The sequence below is a fragment of the Pagrus pagrus genome (genome assembly GCF_965226575.1).
Source record: "Pagrus pagrus genome assembly, chromosome: 3".
Lineage (NCBI taxonomy): Eukaryota > Metazoa > Chordata > Actinopteri > Spariformes > Sparidae > Pagrus > Pagrus pagrus.
In genome coordinates, this window is record NC_140187.1 from 775,248 (window position 1) to 796,277 (window position 21,030).

At 44.1% G+C, this 21,030-nt stretch overlaps 1 protein-coding gene across 3 annotated transcripts in view; it reads right to left on the reverse strand.

Annotated features, from left to right (window-relative positions):
- The window catches only part of grm7 (glutamate metabotropic receptor 7), a 232,835-nt gene that overhangs the window by 130,187 nt on the left and 81,618 nt on the right, over nt 1–21,030 (reverse strand). For all 3 annotated transcript variants that reach the window (XM_084349688.1, XM_084349689.1, XM_084349690.1), the window contains exon 2: nt 17,055–17,271. In XM_084349688.1, the coding sequence (XP_084205814.1) occupies nt 17,055–17,271 (217 nt within the window). The remainder of the gene's footprint in view (nt 1–17,054; nt 17,272–21,030) is intronic.

Sequence of the window (21,030 nt, forward strand, 5' to 3'; positions counted from 1 at the left end):
ACTCGGAGACGAATCTTAAAACCTCTGAAGTGAATTTATGAGATGACCTTGTGCTACTTCATCAGATTAAATTAAACATTTAGTGGAACATTTTTCATCCGCCTGAGAGTGAAACCGTGATTTGTATGTTAATTCATTGTTTACTGACTGAGGCAGAACGTTAATGAGACTAACACGGAGAATGTGTTAAAAAGGCCAATGCTTAATTCAAAGTGTGAATGAAGTCTCAGAAGAGACATGATTTGTTATTAATCCTTACACTGATCAATAGAACAGGTCTGTTCTGTTGCATTCATTGATTTTTATGCGTCGTCTGTTATCGTTGTGACACAAAGGTCACGAGCTGGTTATTAAACGAAACACAGAGTGAATGAAGCTTCTGTTCTTCATCCAGACTGAAGCAGCTCTGATGAAGAAGCTGCTCCACAACCGTCAGTCTGCTAACAGCCTCCTGTCAGCTGGAGAAACAGGCTTCACAGCTTTACTCTGCAGACACTCGTACTTACAGGAGTTCATCACAACTCTCCCTGGTCACTAACGCTCTGACACACGTGAATGTGACCTACTGAATGAATCCGGTAGTCTGTGATCTTTGTCCTTTTGTGAGTCCTTACAAACACATCAGCATCCAACCCGTCTGTCCTTTTCAAATCTTCTTCACATCACACAGAAATAAGGAGGAAGCAAACCTGGCTGACAGTGTTATGACGTTCAGATCACTAGCTAGCTAGTTAGCTAGAGTGTTGCTAACAGTTTAGCTAACCTAAGATGTGACACAGTGTGTTGTGTCCGTGAAGAGACTTCACATCGTAACGTAACCTCTGAACAAAGGTGTCTTTGGTGATGGTGTTCAGCTGATGGTGACGTCTGCCACTCCTCATCAGACTGATCCACTTCACATCGGATAACATTCGTCTTCTGCATCCTCAGGCTCAGCGTATCGAGGTAAAGGTGCCCCAGAAACATCTTTTAAACATTTTCTTAACTTCTTTTTCTTCTCAAAAGGCCTCGATGAGCTGAGCACATATGAGTTGAACCAGAAACAGGAGAGTGGATCAAGGTGCATTCAGGTACCGAGCTGTTATTGGAGCTCAGAGCAAAAATGGGCGGGACTTAGCAGCACAAGTTATTACTGATCATGACGGGGTCAGCTGATCGATTACATCATTTGTGCCTCCAGCACAGAAAACAAAGGTCTTTGAATGGTATCAGGTTCTTCCCTGTGGATGGAAGGTAGAGACTCAATGTCGGGATCGTCACTGAAATGTACTTTACGTCAACTGTTTGAAAGTGAGATCACTTCAATATCAAACCTCCAGTTTGAATCACGTCCTCTTTCATTCCTGCTAAAATTGGCCCCTGGCTGCAGTTGTATAGCTGAAGGCTTCATATTGTAGTCGGATGTTGCCTGTGGCAGACACAGCTGAGGGAAATTACGGGTGATGTCGTACATACGCTTCAGACTGGATGGTTTACACAAACCACCTCAGTGTCATTTCACAGTGACTGCAATACATCCTGACAGACGGCAGGAGAAACACTGCAGACCACAGAAACACTGCGTATACACCACACTGGTATATAAACCTCAATAATGCAGCCGTGTGCTGAGCAGCCTGGAGGTGACTGTTGTGGAGCAACACGAGGAGATAAAAGAGGAAATCTCTTTCTGAGATTACACAAGAGTGTTCAATTATTAAAGAGCTTTGGTTTCAACCCTGTGAACTCCTGGAGAACTTTATTTACAGGGTTCAAATGGACTCACTGCTGTTTTAACCAGCCATGGCATCATTTGTTGTAGTATATATACATATACACACACATACTGTATGTACACACACACACACACACACACACACACACACACACACATATATATATATATATATATATATTAGGGCCGGGACTTTAACCCGTTAATTAAGATTAATTAATTACACAAAAATTAATGCATTTTAATCGCACTTATTTTTGCACCGCGGAACGTTTCTCACTGGATGAGTTTCAGGCGTACCGATTATACTGGAGCACAATTATTTAACGAGTTAAAAAGCCGCCGACACTGATCACATGGATCTATAAAGTTTTAATGTCGCCTGAACGCAGCTCAAACCGACCCGGTGCCTCCGCACTGCGACCAAGCTTTGATAAACACACCGGATCAGCGCCGGTTTACAGGATCCTCCCGTAGTTCAGCCGGTCGCTACTGTTTAAAAAGCGCTCGTCGCAGTGGAGCTGAGAACAGCGGAGTTTCCTCTGCTGCAGCTGAACAGCTGACATGTGGTCAGGACGTAGGTAGCCTACAGACCTGTCACTGTCTCACGGTGCAGACTTCAACCTCAGAGCTCTCTGTCTTCAGACTGTCCTGACCTGTCCCTGAACATCACACAGGGAAAACATAGAGCTGCCTGTGTTTTATTAATGTTTACATCAGGCTGAGTTCAACAAATCAGTTTATGCTCCTGTGATTTAAGTAGTTAAATACAGTAATCATCATAGTGTCGTGGCAGGAAAGACCATTTACCAAATAACGTGTTACTGAAACATGTTTCATTGTGCTGTGCTCTAAAAATAAACTAACACACTAGTGCAGAGTCCTGTATAAGGAGTGTTCAGCTGAAATGTTCCCCTTAAATTTAGGTTCTCAGGAAAATTGCATCTTATCAGGTAATCGTTAATCGATCCATAAGGTCCATCAACTAACGATTAATGAATTAATCGATAATTTGCATCCCTAGTCGGTTGGTCTTGGTTAAGTACCACCTTGAAAAAAAAATAAACAATGTTTTGTTGCTTAAGCTTCTGTATTCAGTCATTATTCAATGGTATACTAAAACCCATATGAAAAAAGTGCTTCTCACTGTTCTCAGGTCAAATATTTATATGCGATTAAAAATGCGATTAATTTCGATTAATTAATTACAAAGCTTTTTTTAATCGAGTCCCGGCCCTAATATATATAAATAGTGTTACAGGAAGTATGATTTAGCTGTTAGCTGCAACTTTTAGCCTGTATTTGTTCACATTGTATCTAAAATGTGCTGGATGAGCTGGTAGCAGCTCTGTCCATCTATCCAACTGAGCAGCTCACACAGCCCGGGTCGGACCGGTCCGACTCCGTTCTGCTGTGTGTGTCCGTGGATGCTGTCTCTTCGTCGACACACAAAGAAGTTCAGCACCGACGGAGAGCAGCAGGCAGGCGTCTCACAGAGAAGCTGATGGGCAGAAAAACACGACCGCCGGCTTGTGAGAAGTTCTGGTGCACCAGAAAAAGTCTTGGTGGGCCAAAGAGTAAAATGTAGAAGTGCCAGTTCTGTGTACCGATGAGTACTGTCCCACTTCAAGCACTGATCCAACTTCCACCTCAGGTTTGACCTTAAAACAGCTGCTACACAACCCACATTCAGACTGACCCTCAGACCGGTACCGTTCTGACAGGACTGAACAACACAACAGATTCGTTTGATGAATATGAATTTGTGTTTCCATGTGTAAAATGTCTGGATTGTGAAAATCCAATGAAAGCTGCCTACACAACTCGCTCACCTGAATACATGTTGGCAATGTACATTCCTGCCAACCACAGGTGAGGCTGCACCTTCAGAGTATGTCTTTACACTGTGGTTATGCTCTGGTTGGGTTTAGGCACAAAAGCACGTGGTCAGGGTTAGAAAACATCATGTTCTGGATCAACATACCTGGTTCTGTCTGTTCTGAGCCACAACAGACCTGTAGACAGTCACACTGCTGTGTCTGCATGTATGTGCACAGAGGAACATCACAGGTAGTCACACCTGTCCAGCATGATGTGATCTGTATTCATCACGCTCTGCTTACAGGAGGAATTCAGCCAATTAACTCTGACCAGAAAGATTAACAGCCGAATAACAAAATGTATAAACCGTCTCTCCACAGTCCATCACAAAACCCGTCCAAATCGCCTCGACGTCCAACATGATGATATTTCTGCATCATTTGATGCTTTATCAAGTGTTAATGAAAACAGTAATACCACATCCACACACACACACACACACACACACACACACACACACACACACACACACACACACCTCTGGGTTTTTAATGAATCCAGTGCTGTTCCTCGTCTCTTGCTAATGAAAGAGGAGATGCTCAGCAGCAGATCCCTCCTCTAATCTTCTGCTAACAGAAGGCTAATAAACGGGCCGGAGTCAATTATTGACCAGAGAAATGAACATTTGATGAGGTGCTGATAGTCGGAGGAGACAGCAGGCAGCATTTCTGTTTTCTCCAGGGCACGAGAACGCAGAGCGAGAGAGAGGAGAGGGAAATTACCATTTTGTGAACAAACACAGCGAAGTCATCAGACGTCCTACAGGATGGCAAACAGGCTGAGTCCTCCTCATCAGGCCGACACGGAGCCACGTTAGCTCTGAACCTCTTCTGCTGGTTGAACACGGACGCTCACACTCACAAGGCGAGGTGATGATTCTGGAAAAGTTCTACAGGTAATCGGAGAAGGTGTCGACATAACGCTCGGGAAACTGTCCCACCCACATGTTGTGACATGATTGTTGGGCTGGAGGGGTCAGTCTTTCTTACAATATCTAACTATTGTATTTTATTATAATTAACATTGATTAGTAGTATGAATATTATGAATAAATGAAGCCTGACAGGCTGTTCACTCCTTCACTTCTCACTATCGCAACAAGAATAACAATAATATCGAATATCGGCACAAGTCAGGTGTTCAAACACTGTAGAAACCAGAGACCGTGAAACAAATCCAGTCCAACGCGCTCGGGATGTTTCTGTTTCCGTCACTTCACCCAACATTCACACTGAGCTGTCACATGAAGCTGCTTATTAACCAGGTCATGAGCTCATTAAAGGGGACGGACAAGCTCACTAACAGCAGACTGGAATATATTATGGAGAGCAAACTATGACGTCAGACCAACAGTGGAAGAAGTTAAACTCCGACTGAGCTGCTCTGCTGTTTCACAGCGTGAGAGGAAGTGAGGAAACGACCCTGGATCCATCTTTTTATCCAGAAACACACCAGAAGTCAATGTGCAGTCCTGCTGCCTGACCGACAGACGGGTGAAAACACGACCTCGTGGCAGAATTAAGCACGTCGCCATGGTTACTGAATGCATCCAAAATTACAGCGAAACTTAAAAGTGAATTGATTTAAGCTGTTAGATCAGCTGACGGCTCAGGATGCAGCTTCAGGCTCTCTGGTTGGATGTTTCTTGCTGAAATGCACCATGGGAGTCGTAGTAGACCTCTCTCCTTCAGCTCACACGTCCACAGGACATGTTTTTATCAAAGAAGATAAATCAGCTGACGATCTTTGGTTCTGATGACTCATGTCCATCAGACCCATGAAGAGACAGAACCAGTCATGTGGTCGTCTGTGATCACATGACATCAGCTGTTTAATCACTGTAGTTGGACTGAGGCTGTTTTTAAAGGCAAGTTTAATGTCAGGTTTTGGGTTGAAGGTGCAGATGTATTATTCAGTCTTTAGTGTCGACTTAATATTCAAATGTTTAGAAATCCAAACTCAACTCAACAACTTCAAATGAGTCTTTCTATGAAAAAACATAGAAAACAAGATGAAGGTTTCTATCGGGGGTTACAGTGAAGTGATGAACTCTTCAGGTCAGTTGTACAAACAATCACTGCTCAGTAATCTGATGATTTATATCATGACACACCTGCAGCTCTCATCAGTCCCAGCTCACCTGTGTACACTCACACTGCGCTGTATGCACACAAACCATGAAATCAATGTAAAGATCATGTCATGATTGAAAAATGGAGCTGAAAATCATTCACAGGTCGATGTTTACTTCACATGTGGGTTATAAAGGAGTCGTGTGTGTTTGAGGAAAACAAAACTGTTTAATTGAACAAAATGATGTTTGAAATGAAAAGTATTCTGCTGGAGGATAATAATTCATTCACTCACTCTGAGCGTGTAGAAACAGTTGAAACATGAAGCCGAGGCTGGATGTGATTAAACAGCTGCATGTAAAGTAAAGAACAACAAACTTAATGATCTGGATGTTAAATAAAGTCACTGAGGCGATTTACTGATGAGAAACTCAAGTCTTTTCTCCTCCTGCTGTGAGTTATCTTCATCTCTAACTACTGTTTTCACTTCCTGTCTACAGTTTTTGTTTGTGTACGTGATTTTTCTCACTTAAAATTCGTCTCAGCCGATTAAATATAATTCTGCTCACAGAATTTGAAAATGTGCGAATGAAAATAATCTTTTTAATGTTTTATTTGATTACATGTCCATTAGAAGAATAAAAAGATAAAAAAGGTTTATCACTGTGGCACGTCCAACCCGCCAGAATAAATGTTGGCAGTTCTGCCGAACCAGAGTTCAAGTTAAAACTTCTTTAGGTTCAGTTTATAATGTTCCTGTGATCTCGTTAGGTTTAGGCACTAACACCACTTGGTTAGTGTTCTGTTGCCACAAACATGACTAGAAACGTCCCATCGTCTCTTCAAACAGTCTGGTTCTGTCACCAGTAACTGGACACAAGAAGATATCTGGTTCTGATAAACTGTGGTCTCTGGCCCGGCAGTCTCCTCTGGACATGAAAGTCAGCTCACACGCAGTGTGAACGTGATACGACTGACACGTATATGTGTTTTACAGAAACCTGCATTAACCTGCCGCCGGGCTGATGTTCTGTTCGGACTCATCCGACGTCCTCCTTTGCTCACCGCAGATATTAGTCACGTCTGAGCACTAGAGGGCGCTGTCACTAAAACATAAACAGATGTCGTTTTGAACGAGTTTACCGACAGGACTGAAATCAACGCGGTGTATTAATCAATAGGATCAGTGAACACGCTGCAGCTTCATCATTAATCATCATGTACGCTCTTTGTGTGTGTGCTGTGAGCGAAGCTCTGCGCTCACTGTGTCTGGAGGCCAAAGAGGAAAAGATAAGAGCAGAAACATCCTTTAAATCAGCCTGGACCACTTCCTTCAGATAAGATAAGGAGCTTAAAGCAGGAGTCAAAAGTCTGGAACAAACTGGGATGAAGAGAGCGAATACATCAACGACACTTGTTATTTTCCACCATGATGTCCTGTAACACTCAATCAGAAGCTGCAGTGATCATTCAAACTGCAGTGGACCAATCAAGAGACGTCTGTGGGTGAACTGGGTGAGATGATCTCATGACCTCTGTGAACACAGTAAAATATTTTTAGTATTTAAAAATGAACAGAGCAGATTTTCTCCACTCACGTGCAGTAAAACTTGTGAGATGGCGTATATGTAAAATCTCAGCATCACCTCATTTATCAGCTCATATTCAGGAGTCATAACATCACATGAGTGCATCCATCAGCCTGACGCGCACACAGCGCACCGCTCTGCCTGTACACTGCCTGCTTTACCCAAAATGCATCTCTACTCTGGAGACTTTGCGAGCTCGTGTGATTAATAAATGATTTTGTTGTTTTCAGGGAAATATTTCACAGTCTCGGCTGCTGTGAAACGGACAGCTGAGCACCATCATTCAAGTGGAAAATGATGACTCTTCCTGAAAATTAAGTTAAAGTGTGAGACTGCAGGAGAGCGTGGAGACGCTCTGAGTGCTGCTGCATCCTGATACATCAGCTGAGCGCTTCATTTAATCTGTCAAACTGCTCCCTGTGGGGCCGAGGGCCGCACTTCACACCCCGCAAACTCTTTCTGGATTCAGATTATGTTCCACATCAACAAATACGAGCACATGTTTGTCCTGCTCGGTGGAAAACGCCTCAGTGACACGACCAGAACCACAAACTCAGATAAATAAGAAGAAAAACTCAGCTGTCTGGTTTAAGTGGTCGTTTCTGCAAACAACAGACACATACAAATGTGTCAAAGGCTTCATGCTGACAGTACCACGTGTTATATCGCCCTCGCATGACATGTTTATTGGCCTCCATGTCAGAAGGTGGAGGTGATGGAGGTGGTGTTGCAGGCGACAGTGTGAGTCTGCATCTTCACATCTGTAAGTGTGAAAGCATTGGATATTTTTAACGAGACCTTGGGACGTCTCTGATTTTAGCCAAAACATAATGTTTCTGTACTCTAACCAGGTGGTTTTGGATCCTAAAGCTCGAACATGAGCTGCGACAACATCGAGCTGAAAACTGAACGTAAAGAAACGTAACGTCTCAACATGTCCGTGTTCTGCAGAAACAGACAACACTAACATTTATTCTGGTGACTGGTTTGACTATTACACCAGACGCCGCTGTTCACTTCCTGCCAACAGTAAACGTTGTCACATGATTATCACTGTAACTATGGCAACGTAACCAGGCAAATCCTGATTTAAACATATCGCATCATAAAACTGATGACTTTGTTTTCCAGCAGTGATTTCTTCATGTTGATCTCATGGCTCTGTGGTGTCAGCACATATCAGCCTGATCAGCAGGATCAGCAGCTGCTTTACAGTAGAAACAGCAACACAGTTAACAGTCTGTGAAGTTAACTGTCACAGTCAGGTCTGGAATCGTATTCTGCTAATAAGAATGAATTATCACAGTGCACAGATCTGAAGTCTTTGACGATTCAGGAACTGTTCAAAAGTATCAAGTGTTTGTCTTCGGTTTGTTCACTGTGATGAATAAAGTTTAACAAAGCAGCAGCAGACTGCAGCGGCGGCGGCAGCTGTATTTTACAGCCCTTTCTTTGCACGACAATATTTTTCTATATCAGCAGTTAAACCAGACGACTTGTTGGCCTTCATGAAGGAGGAAAACATCTTTCAGCCAGACAGCCTTCACCTTGAGACAGCTCTGATACATCTCACCATTTAATACAAGTTAAAGTGACTCTTAAAGGTCCTTTGGATATAATCTTAAAACCAGACCTGCATCAGTACAGAGTCATACAACAACCTCCATACCCTGCTCTGTTCTGTTCAGATGCTGGATCGGATTGGACGGGTAGGATAGGATAGGACAGGATAGGATAGGACAGGATAGGATGGGATAGGACGGGATAGGATAGGACAGGATAGGATAGGACAGGATAGGATAGGACAGAATAGGATAGGATGGGATAGGATGGGACAGGATAGGATAGGACAGGATAGGATAGGACAGAATAGGATAGGATAGGATGGGATAGGACAGGATAGGATAGGACAGGATAGGATAGGACAGAATAGGATAGGATGGGATAGGACGGGACAGGATAGGATAGGACAGAATAGGATAGGATGGGATAGGACGGGACAGGATAGGATAGGACAGGATAGGATAGGACAGAATAGGATAGGATAGGATGGGATAGGACAGGATAGGATAGGACAGGATATTCAGTTGTTACAGCAGCTCGACGATATAAATACAAATATTGTTTTCTTTGAAGGCTAATGTAACGTCCATCAGAGGAGAGCAGCCGAAAATTATTTTGGCTTATATTTCATAGAGATGTTGATCAATGTGCGTCGTCCCTGACGATAAATGAAACAAATATGTGAATAAAACATATCACTGTCATATAAAGCCTGTCTGTCTGTTCCTCAGACTCACTGTAGGACACACACACAGCAGACACATGCAGCAGACACACGCAGCAGACACACATGCAGCAGACACACACGCAGCAGACACGCATGCAGCAGACAAACACGCAGCAGACACACACGCAGCAGACACACGCAGCAGACACACACGCAGCAGACACGCAGCAGACTCACACGCAGCAGACACGCACGCAGCAGACACACACGCAGCAGACACGCATGCAGCAGACAAACACGCAGCAGACACACACGCAGCAGACACACACGCAGCAGACAAACACGCAGCAGACACACACGCAGCAGACACACGCAGCAGACACACACGCAGCAGACACACGCAGCAGACTCACACGCAGCAGACACGCACGCAGCAGACACACACGCAGCAGACACGCATGCAGCAGACACACACGCAGCAGACACACGCAGCAGACACACACGCAGCAGACACGCACGCAGCAGACAAACACGCAGCAGACACACACGCAGCAGACACACGCAGCAGACACACACGCAGCAGACACATGCGGCAGACACACATGCAGCAGACACACATGCAGCAGACACACACGCAGCAGACAAACACGCAGCAGACACACATGCAGCAGACAAACACGCAGCAGACACACACAGTTTGTGGGCTTCATGACTGGACTGAATCTTTTGATGGTGCAGTAATGAGCTCTGGCGTTCGTTCGGCTGCTCAGCTTCTCGGTCTGTTCACAGAGAGCTGAAATCAGAGGAGTCACGAATCACAGCTACTGAGCCGGTGAGTCAGAGCGTGAGTCATTACCTCCACAGACGACACCTTCATCTTAATGACTGAGACCGGCCCGGCGGCTTTTCTGGGATTCTCGTCGTTAAATAAGTAAGATGCATGTTGCACGTCTTTCCACAAGGAAGGAGTTAAATACTGTGTTTCATGTGAGCTGATGATGATGATGATGATGATGATGATGTTGATGATGATGAAGCAACCAAATATTTCATTTTTGAAACAATGACAATAAACATCTATTCATTCGTTCAAATCTCCAGAATTAATGTTATTTAAGTACGTTTCTGCAAAACCAAAGATGACCTAAGACTGAACTCTTGTCACAGCACTGTGTGTTTAAAAGTTTAAAGCCTGCAGCTCCTCCAGTTAAGCAGGAGTGAAGAAGCCTCTTGGATAAGAAGGTGAAACGTCTCCAACAAACTGAAACACGTCCAGCTGTCTACGATGCTGCACTTAGAAACACTGTGTCTGTGCTCTGCTCAGGGTGAGACAACGTCCTGGTTTGGATTCAAATACCTGTGCTGGTCGGCGTGATCACGGAGGGAGACGGTCTGACTTCTGATGAAAAATAATCAGATGTGGTCGCAACAAAAAACACTGAAGTGTCTCCAGGTGTCCGTAAAATCATCCAGTGGTGTGACTGGACCTGCAGTCTGCCTTTTGGAGGCTTGCTGGCTGTAATGCTGTCACTCAACTTGTAGTTTGGTAAATGAAATGCTTTTAATGTCAACATATGAAGGTATTTTGTACTACAAGTACTGCATGGCCAGTAGCAGTTTTCTTAGTAATAGTACATGTGGTATTTTTATCGCTTTGTAGAGAATCTAAAATGAAACAAGATCTCCGTCGTGTGATTCCTCAACAGGTATCAGAGAAACACAGACAGGTTTTATTGACCGATCACAAACTCATTTTTCAGGATCGTGACCTTTTCAACTCAGAAAGAAATGAAGACACTTCACATGTAGACTTGAAAATAAAAATACATTACTGTTGTTGGACTCTGCTGCAGTTATTAGCTCCTGTTTAAAATGCTTGTTTTGAAATTACTCAACGTCAAATGTGTTGAAAGGAGACAGAAGCACGAGTGAGTCGGCGTCGGCCTGATGGAGACTGATGGCTGTTTGTGTGTGTGAAGAACAAAAAGAAGGAGGGATGGATTTGTTTTACAAAAAGGGATATTTAGAGGAGAGCAGACGAGTTGTTGTGATGAACGACCGCCTCGCTGAACTGAGATAAGCTGAGAAAACATTAGTACAGCGATGAACTATATTACTGAACACGAGTGCCATATGTTTCCTCCGGCTGACTGATCTCCCCCCGAATCTCTCCAGACTGCCGATCACTCGCAGAGTAACACACCGTGGTCTGATGAAGTAAAGTGACACCGCCTCTCTTTTCATTTTTAGTGTCCTCCCCTCCATCCACCACCGCCACCACCACCCGCCCACCTCAGCCTCCTCAGCCTCCACCTCGCCGCTCCCGCTGTGGTGATAAGTACGTGTCGCCGCTCTGAGTTTATGGCAGCAAAAGAGGCTAATAAGCGGCTGACACATGCCATCCGGGATTCCCAGGTAATCAAATAGGCAAATTATGCGGCACATTAACTGGTGTGTTGCTTCTAATATCTCTCCAGCCCTAATGAATTTATGAATCAACACAGAGGGGCGAAGGAAGGCTGTTTACAACCAAGATGGAGGAGGACGAGGAGGCAAACAGCTGCAGAGCTCAGAAACAGGACCGGAGGAGCCCGAGCAGCACACGGCTGGTGATCATGTGGATGAATGTGTGCCGAGGACGGAGGTAAACAAGCTGACGACACCTTACAGCTGCTGTGATGAATGTAAAGACCTCGTCCTGAGAAATATCTCAGCAGGTCCTGGAGGATATGTTACAGACTGGAAACAGCATGAAGGAAGAGTTATTATCAGAAAAGGACATTTCCAACTAAGTTGGTCCAGTTTTAACAGACGATGTGTTTCTTCTGCTCCTTCTGATACTTTTACTGAGGCACAGAGTGGTGTCAGGAGTGTAGCTGTGGTTGTTTTAACACCAACAACATTTCTTCTTCTTCTTCTTCTTCTTCTTCTTCTTCTTCTTCTTCTTCTTCTTCTTCTTCTTCTTCTTCTTCTTCTTCTTCTTCACAACTAAAATTCTGGTTGCATCTCACAAATTGCTCCTTTAGAAATATTTAGTAAATATAGTGTCTCATCAACATGGTTCATGAGCTCCTGAACACCGACTCTCTGCTCTTTACATTCTCACACAGATATTCAACCTGAGTTGACGCAGATGTTCTCAGACACAGTCGTGTTTGAAGGTTTTATCCACCTCACGTTTTCTGCACGTTTAAGCTGAGCTGCTGCTCCTGTAGCGTTCAGATCTGCTGATAATCGCAGCCTTTTGTGACATGAATGATTTTATGAATGTCAGCGCTGCTCATGTACGACAGCTAACCACGAAGACAGTTTAATTTGAAACCAAACAGGCGCTGCAGGTTTTCAAGCCTCATGTGATTTTAACCAGCACTCTTCAGTCAGACGCTCCACACGACAAATAGCTGGGAGACAAAGCTCCCTCCTCCTGCGAGCTGCCAGAGTTCAGATGGTATTAAAGGGCCCAGTTACCCCGTCAGCATTCTCCACCTCTGAACGCTGGAAAGCAAATATCTCACAGCAGTTTTCTCCACAATCCTGCTGATTCAGAGATAATAAGAGCAGGTTCCTCAGGCTCTGTGGAGGTGTGTGTGCTCAAGAAGCTGCAGAATAATGAGAAGTTACCAAACCCAAACCGACCCGTCTGAAAGTTGGGTTTTCTAACGGCTGCGCTTCACGTCGCGGCCGGACACGTTTAAAATGAGTCCAAACTCAGATTTAAACGACAGCTGGTTTTCTTTGTCCTGACTCAGGTGATGTTCAGGTGAAATAAGAGGCCCCTGCTTTATTTATGTACTCATTTACTTTTAATTCAAGCTGCAGGCGAGAAAACGGAGCACTTCCTTCCATCCACACAACAGTTCAGATATACTCGTGTCCTGACGACAGTATCGACTGTGTTCTGTGTTTTATGAGCTTGTTTTTAATCTCAGATCAGATCTGTGAGAAATCCTTCACATAAAACATCCGACTGACGCCGAGGAAACAAACCTCCACTTTACTCAGTGAAGAGAAGGATGTTTGATGAGGCGGCTGAATGTACGTACAGTACATCTACTGCACATCTTCTCTGGTCGCTTGTAGACTTTTATACATTTTATTTATTGGATTTGGACACGTCTGATCATCATGGGAAAAAAAGCAATTCTCTTTTTTATATTCTCTATTTCTTCTGCGATAAAACGAGAGTTTTATCTGCCGTCTGTTCATAACAACATTATGGTCGATCAATGAACGATCACGCTGTGTAAAGATTGTTTTCAGTTGGTCTGCGTCTTATATCGCAGTAAAATATTCATAAATCAAAGAAGACATTTATGGCTTCACATTTCGTAAGAAAGCGCGATAAGTAGCAGCTGTGCGTACGTGAATGATGATCCTGACAGTTCGATGTGTCGCATTATTAGCTGAGATCACATTTAAATGACTCGAGTAAGAAGTCTCCAGTAAATAAGACTCACAGTCGGACACAAACTGTCCTCGTTCAGTCAACTCAAGAGAACAACTGCTCCAGAAAATGTCTGATTCTTTTATAAAAAGCACAAAAACTCTGTGGACATTAAACTGAAGGAGAGAAGTCAACTACAACTCCCAGAGTGCAGTTCAGTAAGACACATCCAACCACAGAGCTTCACATTCAAACTGAAGATCATTCATTTCATTTGCTTTGGGTTCTGGTTCAGTGTTGGATCCATTCAGGCGAGGAGGCGACCGCAGTGTGAGGCTGCTCTGTTTGAGACTCGGGATCTTTCCAGATGAGTTTGTTGCAACCAAAACAGGTTATTGTTCACGGGAAGTCGAGCGATCCACATCTGTATTTGTGGCGACAGAAACTGGTGTTTCGAAGGAGACAAGCCGTGTTTGCTGCAGCCAGAACAGGTACTTTAATCCAAACCATGATGTTTTCTGACACTAACCAAGTGATGTTTGTGCCTGAACCTCACCAGAGCAGAAACACAGCGCTGCGATCAGAGACAAACAGAAAATTCAACCTGAACAATCGTAAAGTAAAAACTGATCTGTGGTTTAGCAGAAACGTGCTCAGCTCACATTTATCGTTATCGCGGTTGGGTTGGAAAAACAGTTTTTTAGTTTAATCACGATGCATTTTCCAGCTGATCCGAGAGGATTTTAAAAGAGTTTATTGAGCTGAAGAAGGAGAAACAAACTGTTCATCCTGCAGTTCATCACAAACATCTCAGAAAGACTGTAATCTGAAAGGAACAAGTAACTAACGCTGTGAGACGAATGTAGTGGAGTGAGAAGTAGACTGAGTGAGATATCAAACAGAATGAGGTGAAACACATCACATTTGTATTATATCTCATGCTGGTGATATAATGTTTCTGTGTTTGTGTTCAGACGCATTAACAATCTGTCAAAGACAAACGGAGCAGACGGGATGAGGAAACGTCTGCAGCTCCAGTGAAACACATTAATAGATGATCAGTGTGTGAGGTCGGCTGTCAGTCGTGATCGATCAGCGCGTCCTCCTGTTTAACTCTCAGAACCGCGTCTCCTCTGTCATGAGTGATGACTCCTGTCCTCCAGCTGACGACTGACGGAGGTTTAAGGCGACACACTGCAGATCTGAGGCCGCCCCAGCACGGAGCTCCTGTTCGTCACTGTAATGTGGCGCCGTGGGACTAAAGTGACACTTAGACTTTACTGCCGGTTCTGCTGCACAGACGACCCGGTCCGTTCATCAGCCTCCACTGAGCCGCTGAGACACGAGTGGTGAGAAAACTTTAGATAAGAGAGAAAAACTCCCTCCTGCTAATCAGCCTGCTGCCACCTGCCTGATCACTGTGTGTGTGTGTGTGTGTGTGTGTGTGTGTGTGTGTGTCTTATCTGCAACGCCCCGCTGGAAACCAATACTGTCTAATTATATTACCGGTGTGTGTGTGTGTGTGTGTGTGTGTGTGTCTGTGTGGTGTGTGTGTGTGTGTGGACTGATAGAAGAAAACTCCTGTAATCAATACTTGGTGGATTATTCACAAATCTGCAGATAACCTGAGCACATCTCTCTCACACACACACACACACACACACACACACACACACACACACACACACACACACACACACACACACACACACACACACACACACACACACACACACACACACACACACACACACACAGGGAGCTGAATAGTTTACTGCTCCTGGATTCAGCGATACGTCCAGAACCTCCCTGTGTTACTGGACGTGATCTTATTTCTTTTAGTAAAGAACATTTGCGACTCGTGTTGGTCCGTACTGTACAGATTCAGGTTATTAACACGGGATATACTCACAGAAAGGTTTGGTCATGGGTCAAAGCTTCTGTATTTAATGTGTGAGTAGACGGACTTTAAGTTTTTCTTCCACCACTGATTTCAGGCTCACGCCACTCAGCTGCGGGAAAACTTCCTAATCCTCGCCTTTAACCACAAGCACTAAAGGATCAGGAGTCATGTTCACAAATCACTTCAAATTTTAAGACTCTAAATCACAGAGTGATTCATAAAGTTTATTGAAAGGCTGAAACAGCACAGATGAGGATTTCTGCACCTCTTTAACTTCCAAACTCAGCCTGGAGATTCAGCTGCAGTTCATCAGGTGCACGTCTGGACATCGTTCCAACAGAAGAGCATTAAAATATAAATACAGAAAGAGTTAAAGAACTCAGACTAAATGAAATCACTGTTTCTTCTTCTCTTGTGACCAAACTGATGAAACTAAGTGAATTCATTCTGGTTTGATCCTGAAAACAACCTGCAAACGCTTCTTGTCATATTTCCATCAACATGTGGCCTCTGGTTTCTGCTCAGAACCACAGCCGGTGGTCCAGGACCCAGCTTTCTCCTGAATACCCTCTAAAAACAGAACCTGCTGCAACAACACAGAGTGTGCGAACCACCAGGGAGAGCTGTGCAAATCATTTAATCACATTATTGTTCAAAAAGCAGCACAGATCAATGATCAAGGTCTTGTGGATGTGGAACCATCAGGCAGCTTCCTGTCAGCGCCGTGTCCTTTAATTATCCTCTACAAACTCCAGCACTAAATGTCAGGACGCATCCTAACTGGTGAGATGTGAAGAGTCATCAGGTTGCTCTAAATGTCACTGAGATTATTCAGAGAGCAATCAGCATCTCTGTAAACTCATTAACTCCTCTCAAGTTCCTGTGACTCCACACTTTACATCAGATTTGTGTTACTGTTACATTAAGAAACACGTCGGATCAGCGTGTCCTCGGCTACTCTCGCACCGTCTGCTGGATCAGAACCAGCTCAGACCCTCCTCTTCAGTCCAGACTTCACACCAGCACAAACAAACCAAACAGAACTGAACCAGGACACACCAGAGTCCATCAGAGTCCGTCTGGACTGAGACAAACTTTAGAGCATGACAGCGACGACATCCTGTGAATTCATCGTCCTCGATGTGCCGAAGTGTTTCTTCTTAAATCATTTCAGGTGAAACATCAGCTGCTGAAACACAAAATCTGGCTCCTCCACCGACTGACTGTTGCCATGGAAACAGTCAGCTGACCCTGTCTGGACCCACGGCACCAGCCTCTTACCTGCTTCTCTGGAGAGCTGCATGAAGGCGTCCACTCCCTTCTCCCCGTAGCTGCCCTCTGAGGCCACGGTGGAGACGTAGTTCCAGCCCATGGCCTTGACGATGTCCACCATGGCCTGGGCCTGGAAGCTGTCCGGAGGGACCACCCGAGAGAAGAAGTCGTAGCGCCGGTCGTCACTCAGCTCCGGGGCGGTGGATGCATAGCTGATCTGAGGGATCTGGAGGGAGAGAGTGAAGAAGAGGACGAGGAGTTAGGAAGGTGAAGCTGAACCTGTTTCTCAATAATCGTCTTTGTATTAAAAAAGCTGCTGTAGCAGGAACAACATCTTCAATCTGACTGAAATCATCCTGATCAAACTTCTCTGTTCACACGGACGCTAAATAAACTGATCTGATGAGCGATCACACGACCCGAAGAGGAAAGTTCATTCATTCATTCGACAGCTTCACTGTTTAATACAGTTTCCCTGACGGAGCCTCGTCGCGTCCTGGGATCAGTGTCCATGTGGAGTCTGACCTCGTTCATCTTTCAAACTCTCGTGTGAAACAACTTGTTGTTTGGAGCCTTTCAGCCCACGAGACGCTCAACAATCCTTAAAGATCTCCAACAAAAAGGTCCAATCAGCCACAGGCCGGTTCTGTTTCACATGATGTGACTCATGTGTGAAGCAAACATGTCCAGACAGACAGATTTACTCCAGTCGGAGGGAGACGGTCAGTTTAAGAGTTAACGTGATCTTATATCTTTCTGTTGAACAGATTATCAGTGGTTCGTGCCTCGAGGTACCAGGAGATATTTGCATCCGATCATCGGTGATGTATTAGGGTCCACGTACGAGCACGTAATGTGTCGATATAAAGACACAATACAAAGACTGAACATCTCTGAGGTTGCAACATACTCTAAACAAACTGTTTTCATGGTGATACATGAGTGAGTGAAGTTAGAGGAGGCAGCCGTTCAGTCCGTCTGCAGGACGGTTCAGAACGACCGGATCAGTTACAATCTGATGGATCAGTTACAGTCTGATGGATCAGTTAAAACCTGATGGATCAGTTACGATCTGATGGATCAGTTACAGTCTGATGGATCAGTTACGATCTGATGGATCAGTTACAGTCTGATGGATCAGTTACAGTCTGATGGATCAGTTACGATCTGATGGATCAGTTACAGTCTGATGGATCAGTTACGATCTGATGGATCAGTTACAGTCTGATGGATCAGTTACAGTCTGATGGATCAGTTACGATCTGATGGATCAGTGCTTCACTAACACACATGACTGAAGTGGACTGTATGGACCTTTTCCTGAACAGAACCATGGACCTGAAGTGTTCGAGTTTAATAGTGAACAAGTGAACTGTTCACCACCAGGTGCATGCTGGGAAAGTCTCCAATCAACAGTTATCATGTGTAATAAAGCGTCCTCTGATCATCTTCAGGTATTTATTTCATAACGAGCTGAAACGTGTGAATATAAACTGTCCGACTGTTTTAAACTAATGAGGCAGCAGCAAATATCAGATCTGAGACCAAAGATCTTCGTTTAATGTTGTTTCTGTTTTGTGAACCAGAGACGGTCCTGCAGAGATCAAACTGTTCGCTGCAGCTCCTCACACAGCTTCAGAAAACATATTCAAATAGGCACTATTTCCATTAGTCCACATCTTCTTTACTTTAACACAAATAAGAAACTTGAAATGAGAGTTGAAAGATTGAAATTAAAACAGTTTTGTGTCACCAGATGATCAGACGAACTAACGAAACACTCAGTTCAGTCAATCACTCCAGATTTCACTGAACCAAAGTGTGAAACTGTCACAAAGGCACAAAAACTGTCAGATACGCCAAAGAAGTCAAAATGCATTGAATACTAATTAAGTAACCGATAACTCGCAGCACTAATATCAACAAAACAAACACAAATGAAAGAAATCCTCCAACAAAAACATCATTTTTTGATTCAGCTGAAAAATATTGTGCTCAAAAATATAATATTAACCTGATGAACAGACTCACAGACGCTGAGCAGGACGAAGCAGGAGGTCAGGTCACAATTCAAACTGAGAGAGACGAACACATGCAGCCACTTCCTGAACAACAGCAACTTCCTGTCCAGACAGGAAGTGAGGTCAGTCTGCTACTAAACTACAAACCCACCAGAACAGATGAGAGCTTGACTCAGATTCTGCAGTTCATTGAATAAATACAAATACAAAATATCATGAATATTAAAAAATAAATGCACATATAGAAATAGAGGTATGTGAAGATGTTGCCTAAACTGTGACCGCTGTAATGGCTGCTGCTTGATGTGAACTGCATGCTGGGATACCTCTCCACAGCAACACACACCAGGTCACAGTCTCAATGAAACGAACACCTCCTGAATAATTCTCTGACTAATGAGGTTTCACACCAACACAGATGGAGAAAAGGCCTCTGGAGCACCAAGACTCAGAGACTGATGAGCAAATGGATCAATTAGTTATGTAATAAATTAATGGCAGCTACTTCACATGTACACTTGATGATTCTGACGCTATGTTGGAGTTCATCTGTGTAAATGTGGAGTTGAGAGCAGATTTCCTCTGTTTGCTGGAAAATGAGTTTGAAACAGCGAGGAGTGAAAGGTGCTCATGGTAATTAGAGAGAATCTGTGTGAGGTCAGGGATTATTTGATCTCCGTCCATCAAGGTCTCAACCGACGTCCAGTAAAAATTTAAATCCATCCCTCAGGAAGAAAATCTGAGAGAAAGCTGCAAAATCCCCCAACAGATACGTCTTCCAATTAGCCTTTGATCTGTGGGAGTGATGCTGCACTCACACCGACTCACACCGACTCACACACACATTATGATCAGGTTAACACACACACACACACACACACACACACACACACACACACACACTCATTATTTTTGTTTTTCATTGAGAGAAAGAGGAAAATGAATAACGCAGAGATCTGGAGGGAAATTGTTTTTTAAAAATACCGTTTGCAGCACAAACACTGTTGATACTCGCTGAACCTCTCTCACATAATCAGCAGCTTTTTTCTTCGGTTCCTGTTTCTGCGGGCCGTTTACGAGCTGTCAGCACCACAACAGGACCTCATTTACTTTAAACTGTGGTGATCAGTTTCCTCCTGCAGCAGGTGGAAAACACACTCTGGGACCGACAATCTACTTAAAAATCAGCTTACAACGATCTAATCCTATTAAAACATTCAGGTGTGTTTTTGGTGAAACACGACCTGCTGGAGGAGACGGTTCTGTTTTACATCCAGAACTCGTTCTGCTGGAAACTCCAGAACCCAGAAACTGGCTCTGTTTAAACCCGACAGAGCCGACGCATCCCCCCAGTACTGTCCTGTGCACACACACATCAGTTAGAGCATACAGTGTCTTCGTGTTGAGCAGCTGGGCCGGCTGAGCTCACAATTTCAATTTGATTTGAATCGATATCGGCTCAGTTTAGAAACATTTCAGTGACAATACCAGTTTTGCTTTTACATGAAACCTCTCACAAGGTGCATTATTAGAAATATAAAAAATATTAATGTTTACTTAATGTCCCCAAAATTGGGATTAAAATCTGCCGATGGAGACATGAAGCCTCTCGCTTTTTAAAATCCTGCAGTGAAGACGAGCGTGACGACAGATGTCGCTCGATGTGTTTCAACAAAGGAACGTTCATGTTTTAAACAACTTCTGCAGCCATTCAGATTAAGATTACTGAGTTTACGAGGTGCACTTGAATGCATCATGAAGAAACCTGCATTTGGCGCTCGGCGCGTGTTAACCTCAGATCGCTGACACGCTTCCACAGGAAGAGATCGATCCAGGTTTTTATGAATCGATATCGGATCATTCAGATGAAAAAGGATTTTTCACTCTCAGCCCGGTGCAGCGTATCGAATGATCAAACATGATGCGGCCCAAACACGGCGGGGCGACCCGTGGGAGGTCTGAGC